We start from the raw sequence: 13,734 nt of genomic DNA on the forward strand, positions 1-13,734 counted from the left end.
AGACTGCTGATCTGACTGCTGTCCAGAGGACCATCATTGATACCCTCCATCAGGAGGGTAAGACACAAAAAGAAATTTCTCAAAGAGCAGGCTGTTCACAGAGTGCAGTTTCAAAGCATATCCACAAAAAGTCTGTTGGAAGGGAAAAATGTGGCCGGAAACGCTGCACAACCAAGAGAGATGACCGCAGCCTTAACAAAATTGTGAAGAAGAGCCGCTTCCAGAATTTGGGGGAGCTTCAAAGACAGTGGGCTGAAGCTGGAGTCCAGGTATCAAAAGCCACAGTTCACAGACGTGTCCGGGAAATGGGCTACAATAGCCGTATTCCCATGGTCAAGCCACTTCTGAACTCAAGACAACGGAAGAAGCGTCTGACTTGGGCTATGGAGAAGAAGCACTGGACAGTTGCAGAGTGGTCCAAAGTCCTCTTTTCAGACGAAAGCAAGTTTTGCATTTCATTTGGAAGTCAAGGCGCCAGAGTCTGGAGAAAGGCTGGAGAGGAGCAAAATCCAAGTTGCTTGAAATCCAGTGTGAAGTTCCCACAGTCAGCAATGGTTTGGGGAGCCATGTCAGCTGCTGGTGTTGGTCCACTGTGTTTCATCAAGTCCAGAGTAAATGCAACTGTGTACCAAGAGATTTTAGAGCACTACATGCTTCCATCTGCTGAAAAGCTCTATGGAGATGAGGATTTCATTTTCCAGCATGATCTGGCACCTGCCCACAGTGCCAAAACCACCAGTAACTGGTGCACTGACCATGGCATCACTGTCCTTGATTGGCCTGCTAATTCCCCTGACCTGAACCCCATCGAGAATTTGTGGGGTATAGTTAAGAAGAAGATGAAAGACACCAGACCTACAAATGCAAATGAGCTGAAGGCCGCTATCGAAGCATCCTGGGCATCAATAACACCTCAGCAATGCCACAGGCTGATTGCCTCCATGCCACGCCGGATTGATGCAGTAATCCGTGCAAAAGGATTCCCAACCAAGTACTGAGTGCATCAATGGACATTTTCAAATGTTTGATTTAGTTTTGCTGTTATAAAATTATTTTTTTACTTGGTCTGAGGAAGTATTCTAATTTTTTGATATAGGATTTTTGAGGTTTCTTAAGCTGTAAGCCAAAATCAGCAATATTCAAATAATAAAAGGCTTGAAATAGTTCAGTTGATGTGTAATGAATCCAGAATGTGTGACATTTTTGTTTTTTTAATTGCATTACAGAAAGTAAAGAACTTTATCACAATATTCTAATTATCTGAGACAGTCCTGTATTGTGATACTTAGTATCCCAAAATGTTATCGATATGCTATTGGCCGCCACAGATCGTAAATAAGTTTGAAGTTTAAGGGATGGTAGCAAATGAACGTCCTCCCAGTTCATATGAATTGGAAATCTACTAGTGATAAACTCAATTCAATTCACAGCAGAAGGATGAAAGAGCTTGTTTTCTGTTAATTATATGTATCACTAATCCGAGCAAATTGACAGGAAGTACCCAACCCGCCATTGTTGATGTTTGCTGCCCGCAGCACACAGCCAACAGCAGCTAACGTTTCTGTTTACATTGACTGACTCTGGGCCTTGTGCAAACACCCCAGTAATGGCAGCCAACCACTAGAGGACGACTTAAACAAATCTCTACTCGGATTAGTCAATAGTAAAATAGTAGAATTATTTCCTGATCCATGTATCGATAATTGTTATATCACCGTTTTGTGAGATAATCAGTCACCCCTAGTGACAAGCGTAAAATGTTTCCTTCATCGATCACTACCGACCCTCTTCCACCAGTCGTCCTTGTTGAGCGCCATTCTGGGCGAGCTATGTCAAGACACTGGAACCTTGACGGTCAGAGGTCAGCTCAACTATGCGTCCCAGCAGCCATGGGTGTTTCCAGGAACCATTCGGAGTAACATCCTGTTCGGGAGGAGGATGGATCCTGAGAAGTATGAGCGCATATTAAAAGCCTGTGCTCTAAAGAAGGTAAGTTAATTGGAAAACATGAGCCTCTGATTTAGTCAAGCTGTATACATTCGGCCTTCTCATAGTGTTTGTAAATAATAGGGACCGCCCTTTAAAAGGAACCCCGGCTATGAGGAATTTTGTAGTTCTTTAAAGATAAATGTTAGTATCAGTTAGAATAATTCGATGTAAAACCCCTTTCTTGATGTTTTCGGTTTTAGAATTTTTTTTAAGTTTTTTAACTAGTAGGTCGCCATTGTTGTTGCTGTCGCAATGCACTCTGGGTGGTGACATATTCCCAACCGAGCTGCGTCCAGACCCCCAGCTTGCATTGCGTGCATAAAATATGGCCATCTCCCCAAGTCAAAATATGTAATAAATATTATGGATGTTTAAATCAATAGCAATATTTTATGTTTCTCATAACATATTTTAGTTCAAGAGAACAATCGTGGCTTATTAGGGCCGACAAGTCTTCATACCCATGCTTCCTTCAATCATTGTTTCAAACAGTATTTCACCCAAATACTGTGTATATATGTGTGTGTGGGGGGGTAGTTTTTGTATACAAACTTTAGTGTTGTGATTCTCAAAGAGAAGGCAGGCATGCCTGTCCAATGCCGACATTCAATTGGCTGCTTGTCAATCATTTTGTTAACTCTTTGCCTGCTACTGACAACAATGAATGAACTGTGAATGCTGGCAATAAAGGAAAGAATGTTCATTCTGTCAGTTCAAATCGATAGTAGGTATACTAGTGGCAAACAAATTTAGATTCATAGCAGAAGGAGGAAAACAGCCGCATGATCTGATGTCTGTCATCGTCAATGGCAGCCAATTAGTTAATTAGGAATCAATCTAACATTTGCATCAACAAGGTCAGGTTGGGAGCACACTCATTTTGAACATTTTTGGTTACATATGTTTGAGACCTAACATTGCCGTACACTACAGATTGTGCTCTGTGTGATATATTGGAGCACAGGACCTAGAGTTACTCCCGAATGGAGACCTGACCCTCATCGGTGACAAGGGAGGCACCCTCAGCGGCGGGCAAAAGGCTCGCATTAACTTGGCCAGGTGAGAGGATGTTCCATTAGCCTTTTGGAACATTCCAGGGAGAATCATTCTGTGTGTGTGTGTGTGCGTTCTCAGAGCGGTGTATGAGGAGGCAGATATCTACCTCTTGGATGATCCTCTGAGCGCTGTGGATGCCGAGGTTGGAAAATATCTCTTTGAGAAGTGAGTATTACTCATTCTAAAATATATTCTATAATATTGTAAAATAACGCTTATTACCTTTTTTACTAAACAAACATAAAAAGGGGTATGTTAAAAAGCAGCAATAGTGACAGTGTGAAAGGTTAACTAATTGCCCAAATGTCAAATAAACCCATGTTTACACATGAATCATCATTTTCAGTTTTGTTGAAGTGTGAGTCTTTTTGTAATTTCATTAGGTGCATCTGTGGCCTGCTGAAGAACAAGTGTCGCATTCTGGTTACTCACCAACTTCAAAATCTGGGAGCAGTTGATCACATAGTGGTGGTCAAGGAGGTTGGTGTCACTAACTTGATTGTCATTAATAGTGTTGCGCATTTCTAGAACATCTTGGGAAAATTTTCATAACGTGTTTGTCTAAAAGCGCTGTATTCTTATAAAAAGCTTAATTTCGATGGCATCTTTCTAAAATTTAATTTTTGATATACATTCTTAAATCTCATTTGCTTTAGCCATTGTTGATAATGATGTTGTTGGTTGACAGTTTTTGCCCATTTCCTACTTATTCTAAGGGTCGTATCATCGCCCAGGGTACCTACAGTGAGTTGCAGAGCTTTGAGCTGGATGTGGGATTCCTTACAAAAAGCCAGGATGAACAGGAACATCCGTATTTGTCAGCCAGCTGTGAAAGGGAGTCACTCCTTAGCAAGAAGACAGATAACTCGAACACTTCGAACCACTCGAACAGCACTCTCCTGCCCCCAGAGGGAAGTGGCCCTGATCTATGTCCCGTAAGCAGCAGAATTCCATATTTTGCTTATACAGTAAACCCTTGCATATTTCCATTCAAGCTTGCTAAATTGTGGTTCCTTAGTGTTTTTGGGTTGAACTTTTAGTCTTTTTCAAAATTATTATTATTACTTAGCTGCTCAAAACTCATGTGGTCTACTTTGTCCTTAAATTTGGTCTGTCTTTCTAATAATTTATGGATGTGGGTGAATGCCAAAAGCTATTTTGAATGAATCTTACTCTTTGTGTAAAAGTGCTTGTGTGTGTATTTGCCTATGTGTGGTGTGATGGAAACATAAAGTAGGTGGACACTCTTTAAAGGTATTATACCTGTTCTGATGTCCCGCTCGTTCTCTTTCTTCCCATCTTGGAGCAGTGTCATCTTTAAAATATTTGATCCTGGTTTATTTTTTTCAGATGGCCTGACCGCATCATTTTACTCGTACATATACAACATAAAAAAAGAAAAAGAAAAAAATGTGCCGAATAGACTTTCGAAGCTTTTGTATGTGTTAAAGACCTGAGTATTTGCAGCCGACTATGTCCCGTGGATTATAGTATTTATCATCTGTCCTGTTCGTACAGCCAAAAGCCGAACACCGAAGCATACCTGCGCTTCATTCTCTTAATTTTTTTTTTTTTTTTTTTTTTTTTTTTGGGGGGGGGCTAAAATCTGTGAAACAACTATACACTACATGACCATAACAGAGCAACACACCAGACCAAACACAGACTGACGGGCAACACGAGTTCCACAAAATTCACAACATTCTCCTTTTCTTTATGCAAAGTCTTTCTATATTATGACCATATAAATCGCGACTTGGGTGTAAATACCATCGCCATCGCAGTAGCTTAAGAAATCGTGGTTATAACTGACATCACGAGCAATTACGAACTATCTGAAATACTCGCATTTGGTTGCCTTAAACAGTTCTGGCATTTAAAAATGTCTGCTAACAGCAATTTCATCTTCATTTTGGAAATATTGGCTTTTATTGTTGTTTAATCCCCACTATTTTCACTGTTGTCCGTGTCTCCCGCCTCCAACACACCTGAATTCAATATTCAGGATCGTTATCAAGCTCCTGCGAAGCTTGCTGATGAGCTGATCATTTGATTCAGGTGTGTTAAAGGAGGGCGACATGGAAAACAAGCTGGATGAGGCTCTTGAGGACTGGATTTGGGCACTCCTGCATTACATTTTTACACTAATATACAAAAGAGCAGCCCTACTGTGATGTGATTTAAACCTTCACATGTTTTTCAGGTTGAAAATGCACATACTGAAGAGGAGGAGGCCCGTGCTGAAGGAAATGTCAGTAGGGACATTTATGTCAAGTATTTTACCGCCCACTGTCATCCTCTGATCTTACTGGCTATTGTACTGCTCAGTGTCATCGCTGAGGTGAGTCAGATCTTACAGTATTTCTTGAAGTGATAGAAAATATTATAGTGACAGTTTTATTGTCTCTACTGACTAGTTGAATCTGGAACGCCCCTAAGACATTCAAATGTTTCTTTTTGAAGTTACTAACGAGTAACCTTTGCAGTGGTGCTACACAGTTCATGGAGCTCGATTACACTATATCACTGTAGTCACGAGAGACTTATTTATAGATCTTTATAGATCAGTCCTGTCTTTGCTCAAACTTGTATGATAGCTCTCGCGCTTCCATGTGTTGCTCTACAAGTGCAGAATAAATCATTTTCTAAATTGAGCCAGCAAAGAGACAACAAGCAAAAGTTGCCTGAGCTGGGCTCACAAAGTCCAGTTTTTTAAGTCCGCTTTAAAAATAACATTTTTTTTCGTCTGTAATTCATCAATTGTGTGCATAAATGATCAAACAATTAGGAGTATACCTAAACATAGCAAGATTATTTAGCTTAACCAATTAGAGGCCTAAAATGTGGGGAGCTTTGTAGCTCACTTTGTTAGATAAATTTGGAATTTGATTGGTTAAAGAAAAACAGCCATGGCTAACAGTTTTTATGTATCAGGGGCCGGCACTTTAACCCATTGAAGGCTTTAGGAAAATGACATTGACATGGCATGAGAGAAGCTGAAAACTTTGCACAAAAGTGGTTAGCACGTCCGCCTTACAGTTCTGAGTTCAATCTCGGGCTCTGGGCTTCCAATGTGGAGTTTGCATATTCTCCCAATGCCTGGGTGGGTTCTTTCCGGGTACTTCAGTTTCTTCCCATGTTCTAAAAACATACGTCATAGGCTGATAGACAACTTCAAATTATCTCAGGGTATCAGTTTGTGTGTGGTTGTTGTTTGTCTCCTTGTGCCCTGTGATTGGCTGGCAACCAATTCAGGGTGTACCCCGCCTACTGGCCATAGTTATATATATATAAATATATATGGCGGAAAACACTCAGGTGACTTGAAGTTCTGCTCTGAGACCCCCAATTTTGCCAAATTTCAAAATTGTCCGATATGCATGTGTGATACATAATTGGAAAGCTTAAAATCTCAATTTTCTGGGGGGGGGGATTCGAACAGGAGGACATTTAAAAAAAAAAAAAAAAAAACTACAGTTTTTTAACAGCAAAACCCTAACTGGAGGCAAGAACACGCGAGAGCAGAATTAAAGACGCCACGATTTTAACAAGATATTATCGCTTACTTGCCGTGTTTTGATCCAAAAACTCCATGTAGCATGTATCACCGAGTGTCAAGACACAGCTGTGAATGGCCACAGCCGGATTTTGGGGGGATTTTATGGGTGAAACATGGTGATATAGCAAGGGTCGCGATGCAGAAATCGCAGACAACAAGGAGTGGTCGAGGTGTTCTTTTTCATATATTTAACCTTTTAAACGTTATTTGTCAATTTTTCTTTGTTTGGATCAATTATTTATTATCTAACATATCGGGGAAAATGCGACAGTAACAGAAAAATACAATTAAATGACAGTTATTAGGTAGATATCCGTGACTTTTTTGCAGACGCCAAATTTTTCATTGTGACATTGTTTAAAAGTTTAAAATATGCGGGTGAATACTATATTTAAAGTCGTTTTTTTTTTTTTAAACAAAATATTAGACATATAAACAATACTAAACAATAAACAATATTAGACAATAAATGATTCTAAGCTAAAATTGACAGACATTTTGAATAATAAATATAATTACCTTTGTTTTATGGCTGGGTTGAAACAAAAGCGGTTGCGCGACATCTGTAAACGGGGGTTTCCAGGGTAAAAGGGACAAATTAAAAACAGTTCGGGGGCTTAATGCGCCATGAATCTGCCATGGCAGACATATAGACATATTGTCCTATCAAACACAACAGTTATTTTGGCTTAAAATACAGCAGTTTATTTTAAAGAGGAGTGCAAGAGCAGAAACTGCTTTTTCAGTCTAGTCTGTGTTTTCCGCCATATATATTAGAAAAAAATATGTTTTTAGCATAACATTGTTGAAATAAAATGTTAAAAATTGGAAGATTACACCTTCTGAATCTTTGTTGTAGGCTGCATACATTCTACAGGACTGGTGGCTGGTGTTCTGGTGAGTCATGGCTCGAACTCTACACACGCATAACAAACAAAAAAAAAATCCAAATCTCATTTGATACAATGGGCCCTATTTTTTATGCCGTGGCCATCTAAATCTAGATCATCGCAGTTCTCAAACGCAAGACCAACGGTCTACCATACGCCAAAACTTTGACACCCTCTTCAGCACTGTGGTTAAAGTTCGCTACTTGCACCGGGTATGTCTGCAAGGGTGTCACTGCACCTATATCGGCGCATACCTGTCAACTGTATTCCAAAACGCTTTTCGCATGTGCTGCGTTGGCATGAAAATACACTTCGCAGCCTACGTCAGAATGTACAGGTGCCATCAACGAAAATAGGGCCTGTGGTTTAATAATGTTGTCGACAGGGCCAAAGAGGAGCTCAACCAGACCAGCACAGTTGTGACTATTGTGAAAGACACCAATGAGACTGGCTTACACCAAGGCAACAGTCTACCATTTTATCTGGGCATATATTCTGGTCAGTCTACCGATTCCTTGGTTCTCTTTTTGTTGGTAAAAGTAGCTCTCACATTTTAGATACTTACAAAAAGTAGGGTATCGTCAGCTTTGGTTTGAAATTTTTTGGATGAACCTAAATCAGGGGTCCCCAAACTATTCCATATCAGGCCGCAGTATATCTCTTTCCAACAAAACAGGATTAAACCTCTGCACCAATCTGGTGTCTTACAAGTGCAGTCAGTTGAATGTAGTCAGGTGCTGCTTGTTTTAGAAGAGACCTCATTGGTTATGCGGTCTGTGCTCGATACGGTAGGAACAAAAACCAGGACCGACAGCGGCCCTTGAGGACCGGTTTGGGCACCCCTGGCCTTAATGTAATCTAAACATAACACTGGAATTGAATTTGACCTTCTTTTACCTTTGATTATTGTTGAATGCCAGAAAAGTTGTAACAGTATGTACAGTACTGTGACTCTTCTAGTCTCTCTGTTGTATCTCTGATGCAACATGCTCATGTTGTTTTGATCTCATTATGTCAAAAAGTGGACAAAATGATATGGAGGACTATATAAATTAAGTTCCAATTCTAATTGAGTCAGGTAAATGTTTTGGTCCATTCATGGCTCAAACACTTGTTTGAAATTTGCAGTTCTGCTCCTCGTTTGAGATCAACAAGTTATGTACAAATTTGCAAATCTGCTCCTTGTTTGAAAACAAGTTGTGTAAAAACTTGAGCAGTCAGACATATGCATTCAAATGTATAGAGAAGGTCAAATAAACTTAAACCAAATGTGAAAACTATGAAGGATTTCAAGTTTATCCTTAAATTTCACTCTAAAACCTAATAACCCTAACTTTTTGTAAGATGTATTAAATTTCACGTTACTATCACTTTCTATGGATGAGAATCATTCGAAGTACAGTAATTTCATTCTCAGAAATTGTTTGTATGCTTGCTTAGAGATTTTATTTGTTTTGTTTTTATCTTATCAAATTCAGATGTACAGTATACAATGATTATGACAACAATATTATTAGTATATCATTAAAATTATTTCATACTGAAATTGTAATCACTGAACTCAAACCCAATCCCATTCTTACTTGGTGTGTTTTGTAGGTTTGACTGCAGCGGCCGTGGTCTTAGGGTATGTCAGGAGCTTAGTGATCTTTCACGGGCTAGTGAGATCCACTCAGATGTTGCACAACCGCATGTTCAGCGCTGTCCTCCGAGCACCAGTCCGCTTCTTTGACATCAACCCAATAGGTGATGTCACTCAGCGCCATGTATTAACTTAACCATGTCATTCAAAATGATCATGACATCGATGAAGCGCTGAGCTGATCCATAAGTGCATGTTTTCAAACACTCTAGGAAGAATCCTCAACCGCTTTTCCAAGGATATTAGCCAGATGGACTCCCTGTTACCACTCACCTTTGTGGACTTTTATCAAGTGAGTAGTTATCGGGTTAGGCCAGTGTTTTCCAATCTTTATAGAGCCAAGACAAAAACCAGAAAATTAGTATTTTTGAGGCCTAAAGACTGAATTTCACATTGGAAAAATCTCATGGTACAAGGCAAAATTTTACAAAGAAGTACTTGTGTATGTAATGGTATAGTGCTGGGGTATCCAACTCCGATCCTCGAGAGCCCCTATTCAGCTTGTTTTCTATGTCTCCCTCCTTTAACACACCTGAGTCAAATGATCGGTTCTGCAGGAGCTTGATAACGATCCTGATTATTTGAGATACCCTTCGTATAGTGTGAGTTACGAGAAGGCATTTAACAATACTGTATATCGATCTGGATCGATACATCGATTGGTTAAGCGGCGAGCCCATCAAAACTGATCAAAACACAAAGTAGATCTAAATTGTTGACTTTTGGTTATGTTGTATTGTTAAAAAATTTTTTAATTAAGATTGGTTCAGCAAAAAAATTGTCAAAATCATCCAAAAAAACTTTTTTTGTATTGCTTCAATTGAAATGTAGCTGTGTTTCTCTAAATGACACATCATATCATGTTAATTTGAAGGCTCTTGAATTGAACTGAATCATAGACTCACAGGCTTGTCAAGGGCATGAATTAAACACATACTTTAAGTCAAGATACTGTTGTATGCTTATTCATAAAACATTCATTCATAAATTGACGTTGAAGTCATAATTGACTTCATCATCATGAAATCTGGGTTTTTAAAGTGAAATACAAAGCTGAACTGATGTTTGAATGGCAATTGGTGGATACACAATGAATTATCCCTTTTGACATCAAGTGGAAGACCATTAAATTGTTCTGCTTGTTACAATACATCTCCGCCATAGCTTTATAAGAACTACATAAGTTGTTATACCTGATGATCCAAGTGGCATAATGGTTGGCAATACTGGCTTACGTAGATATCCCTCATATTTTTGTAGTAGTTATTAAAAACATTTTATCCGTCGCAGCTTTTTTTGCAGAACCTGGGTGTGCTTGCGGTGGCGGCCTCCATCATCCCTCTCCTACTACTCTGCATCACTCCCCTGCTCTTTATCTTCCTGTACCTGCGACGATACTATCTTGCGACATCACGAGATATCAAACGTCTGGAATCCACAAGTATGTTTTCCGTTTTGATGCTGTTCGTAAACAGTGTTGGTCAACTGTGACATGCTCAGTCTTTCCTTTACAGCACGCAGTCCAGTCTTCTCCCATCTTTCGTCATCCCTTCAGGGCCTGTGCAGCATCCGAGCCTTCAGAGGAGAGGAGAGGTTAACCAAAGCTTTTGACTTCCACCAGGACCGACACTCAGGTTCTTGTTTAGTGTGTTTCTGTTTTTGCACGCATGGTTTGCATACTGTGACTTTTTGACGTGTTATTTTGATCTCAGAAGCGTGGTTTCTCTTCCTGATGGCCTCTCGCTGGTTTGCCCTACGTCTGGACAGCATTTGCTCAGTCTTTATCACCGTTGCAACATTTGGGTGCATTTCACTCCGAGATGGTGAGGATGTCTTCTTTGTTAAGAGTAAAGTACAGTGGTGAAGTGAAGTATGAGTAATAAGTATAATTATCATTAAATATTAATTTGCTTATTGAAAACATATCTCAAGGCACCACTGTAATTCTGTTGAACATTGTAATTGAAGTGACGTTGCAATTTTTTACATGTAGTATACATCGGGGGTAAATAACTTTTGTGCGATGCTCAAGTGGGAATAAGTCATGAGTTGGTCCATGTGCTCCACATTATAGCTTAGATGGTGGGTTGCCAGGTACGATAGATAAAATTATTTTATTTGTTCTTTTCTGCACAAAATAAATGGAAAACTACCTTTGAAATACTGATTCTCAACGTAAAAAGGTACCACTTAACAAGACATGTAGCTGAGTCAAGCCTTACGGACATAAAGTAACAGTCAAAGCGAGTCTACATGGTGACTTAAAGTCAGACTTCATTCATATGAGTCCCCCCACCTCTAGTGTTTAATAAACCCAGAGTTTGGATTTTTTTTTTGGTATTTATTATACTTTTATTTACTGGCTTATCCGTCAGGGTTGGAGGCTGGTGAGGTGGGCCTGGTGCTGACGTACGCCGTGACTCTTGTTGGAAACTTCCAGTGGACCGTGAGGCAAAGTGCAGAGCTGGAGAACATGGTATACTGTTTAGCACACAAATGCATTGCTTTTCCCTACATTATTGTGAATTTTTACAATTAACGACACATCCTTAGATGACATCCGTAGAAAGGGTGGTGGAATACACAGAGTTAAAAGGTGAAGCACCCTGGGAAACCCAGACACGGGCTCCTGTCGATTGGCCCAGTCGAGGCCAGGTGACCTTTGAGAAGGTGCATTTGTCATACAGCGCTGACGGCCCTCTTATCCTGAAGGACATCAATGTCATCTTCTTCCCCAACGAGAAGGTGAGACATTTCCCATAGTGTCAACTCCAATAAGACCCCAAGAGGACAAGTGACATTGTCAGAGTGTTGTATTGGTTAGGTGGGTGTTGTGGGCCGAACGGGAGCGGGGAAAAGCTCGCTGGTGTCAGCCCTCTTTCGCCTGGTGGAGCCACAAGGGAACATCTACATTGATGGGGTGTTGACCTCAGAGTTGGGCCTGCACGACTTGCGGCAGAAGATGTCGATCATACCTCAGGTAGATGTTTGCTGACACACTACACCTCTAAGGCATGTATCTTTTTTTTTTTTTTTTTTTTTTTAATTTTATAAACCAATTTTAATGAATGAAAACTAGACATTTTTACCATGACAACTGGCTCCCCGGTAGTTTCGTCAGAATACCAAAATTCAGATTTCCTTAGGATACCTACAATATCATGGTAAAGCATCTCAAATAAGTACTGGGTTGATAGCTGACAAAATATCAAATTCACTGTATTTTTCATCATTCAAGATAGTTGTGCATTCGTTAGAATATTGTTTATATTTATTTGTAATTAGTTACACTTTTAAACTCACAATTTTATATAAAATGGTGTCTTCTACATGCGACTTCATTTCCAAGGTTTTTCGAGACAAAACCAAGGATTGTTTTTTCCAGTCCATTCTCACTGGATAGGGACTCAGCCCTGCCGCAAAAAACAAAAGTTCAAAGGTCACTGAAATTTTTACGTAATTGCCCGTAAAGTACACACAGTAGACCTGAGAATAAAAGGGATTGTCTGCGGTATCCAGGAAATATTTGAAGTGGCAAAGTACTGAAAGCAAGGTACAAAGGAGTATTTTCAAAGATGATATTCCACTTGGATTGATAATTTACTATGTTCCGAAAAAGCAATGTGGAATCTGCAAAATATTAACAGCATGCTTCCAGCACAGGCACAGGCATGAACCCATCAATTTAACTGTTCAGTACTAAACTATGCATACAAAAAACAATGATAATAATAACACCATAACATAAGGTTTGTGAAGAGTATTAGCTAGTATACCGTAGTAGCCAAAATGAGCAATAATCTGCAGGTGCATGAAATTGATACAGTATTTGCTCGTTAAGAAAACTGATTACTAAATTAAAGAATGATAATCAAATGTAAGATCCATGGTGGAAAGCAGTAATGACCAAATCTTAGATTAATAGAATGTCCTTGAAGAGTGGAAAAACATGGGGAATGTAAGGGTGTCTTGTTTCTTGTACTCTTTTGCAACAGGACCCAGTGCTCTTTACTGATACAGTGAGGAAGAACCTGGACCCCTTTCACCAGCATCAGGATGCTGAACTGTGGACGGCTCTAGAGCAGGCAAATATCTCTTTTGTCCTTTGTAGTTGCGGAATCAATCTTTTTTTTTTTTTTTTTTTTCTACACACAGACTTTTGCTGACCATTTTCCAACATACTTACAGGTCCAGCTCAAGTACATGGTGGAGGAGCTTCCAGCAAAGTTAGAGACAGTTCTAGCTGAGTCTGGCTCCAACTTCAGTGTAGGTCAGAGGCAGCTGGTGTGTCTGGCGAGAGCCATCCTGAGGAGGAACCGCATCCTCATCATCGATGAGGCCACTGCCAACGTGGACCCCAGGTGCAACAGATGACCAAAACTTTTCAAACTACCACTTCAATACAGTAAATCAGTAACCGGAATGAATCAAGTAGCACCCTTTCCTGCTTGATAATTGTCAACATTTGGCCATTTTTGCAGGACGGATGAGCTGATACAACTAACCATCCGACGGGAGTTCCAAGATTGCACTGTGTTAACCATTGCACACCGACTCAACACAATCATAGACAGCGATCGCATCCTGGTGAGTGTTTG

The 13,734-nt window shown here is 39.9% G+C and overlaps 1 protein-coding gene across 1 annotated transcript in view; it reads left to right on the top strand.

Annotated features, from left to right (window-relative positions):
• Positions 1-13,734, top strand: part of LOC130908523 (ATP-binding cassette sub-family C member 4-like) — a 69,387-nt gene that overhangs the window by 50,136 nt on the left and 5,517 nt on the right. The window contains exons 11-29 of the mRNA XM_057824024.1: positions 1,798-1,989; positions 2,954-3,048; positions 3,124-3,210; positions 3,429-3,525; positions 3,762-3,980; positions 5,249-5,386; positions 7,464-7,501; positions 7,880-7,992; positions 9,094-9,240; positions 9,349-9,428; positions 10,427-10,577; positions 10,651-10,770; positions 10,849-10,959; positions 11,512-11,612; positions 11,690-11,881; positions 11,961-12,116; positions 13,132-13,221; positions 13,325-13,497; positions 13,618-13,723. Of these exons, the coding sequence (XP_057680007.1) occupies positions 1,798-1,989; positions 2,954-3,048; positions 3,124-3,210; positions 3,429-3,525; positions 3,762-3,980; positions 5,249-5,386; positions 7,464-7,501; positions 7,880-7,992; positions 9,094-9,240; positions 9,349-9,428; positions 10,427-10,577; positions 10,651-10,770; positions 10,849-10,959; positions 11,512-11,612; positions 11,690-11,881; positions 11,961-12,116; positions 13,132-13,221; positions 13,325-13,497; positions 13,618-13,723 (2,406 nt within the window). The remainder of the gene's footprint in view (positions 1-1,797; positions 1,990-2,953; positions 3,049-3,123; positions 3,211-3,428; positions 3,526-3,761; positions 3,981-5,248; positions 5,387-7,463; positions 7,502-7,879; positions 7,993-9,093; positions 9,241-9,348; positions 9,429-10,426; positions 10,578-10,650; positions 10,771-10,848; positions 10,960-11,511; positions 11,613-11,689; positions 11,882-11,960; positions 12,117-13,131; positions 13,222-13,324; positions 13,498-13,617; positions 13,724-13,734) is intronic.

This window comes from Corythoichthys intestinalis, chromosome 2, assembly GCF_030265065.1.
Source record: "Corythoichthys intestinalis isolate RoL2023-P3 chromosome 2, ASM3026506v1, whole genome shotgun sequence".
NCBI classification, from domain to species: domain Eukaryota; kingdom Metazoa; phylum Chordata; class Actinopteri; order Syngnathiformes; family Syngnathidae; genus Corythoichthys; species Corythoichthys intestinalis.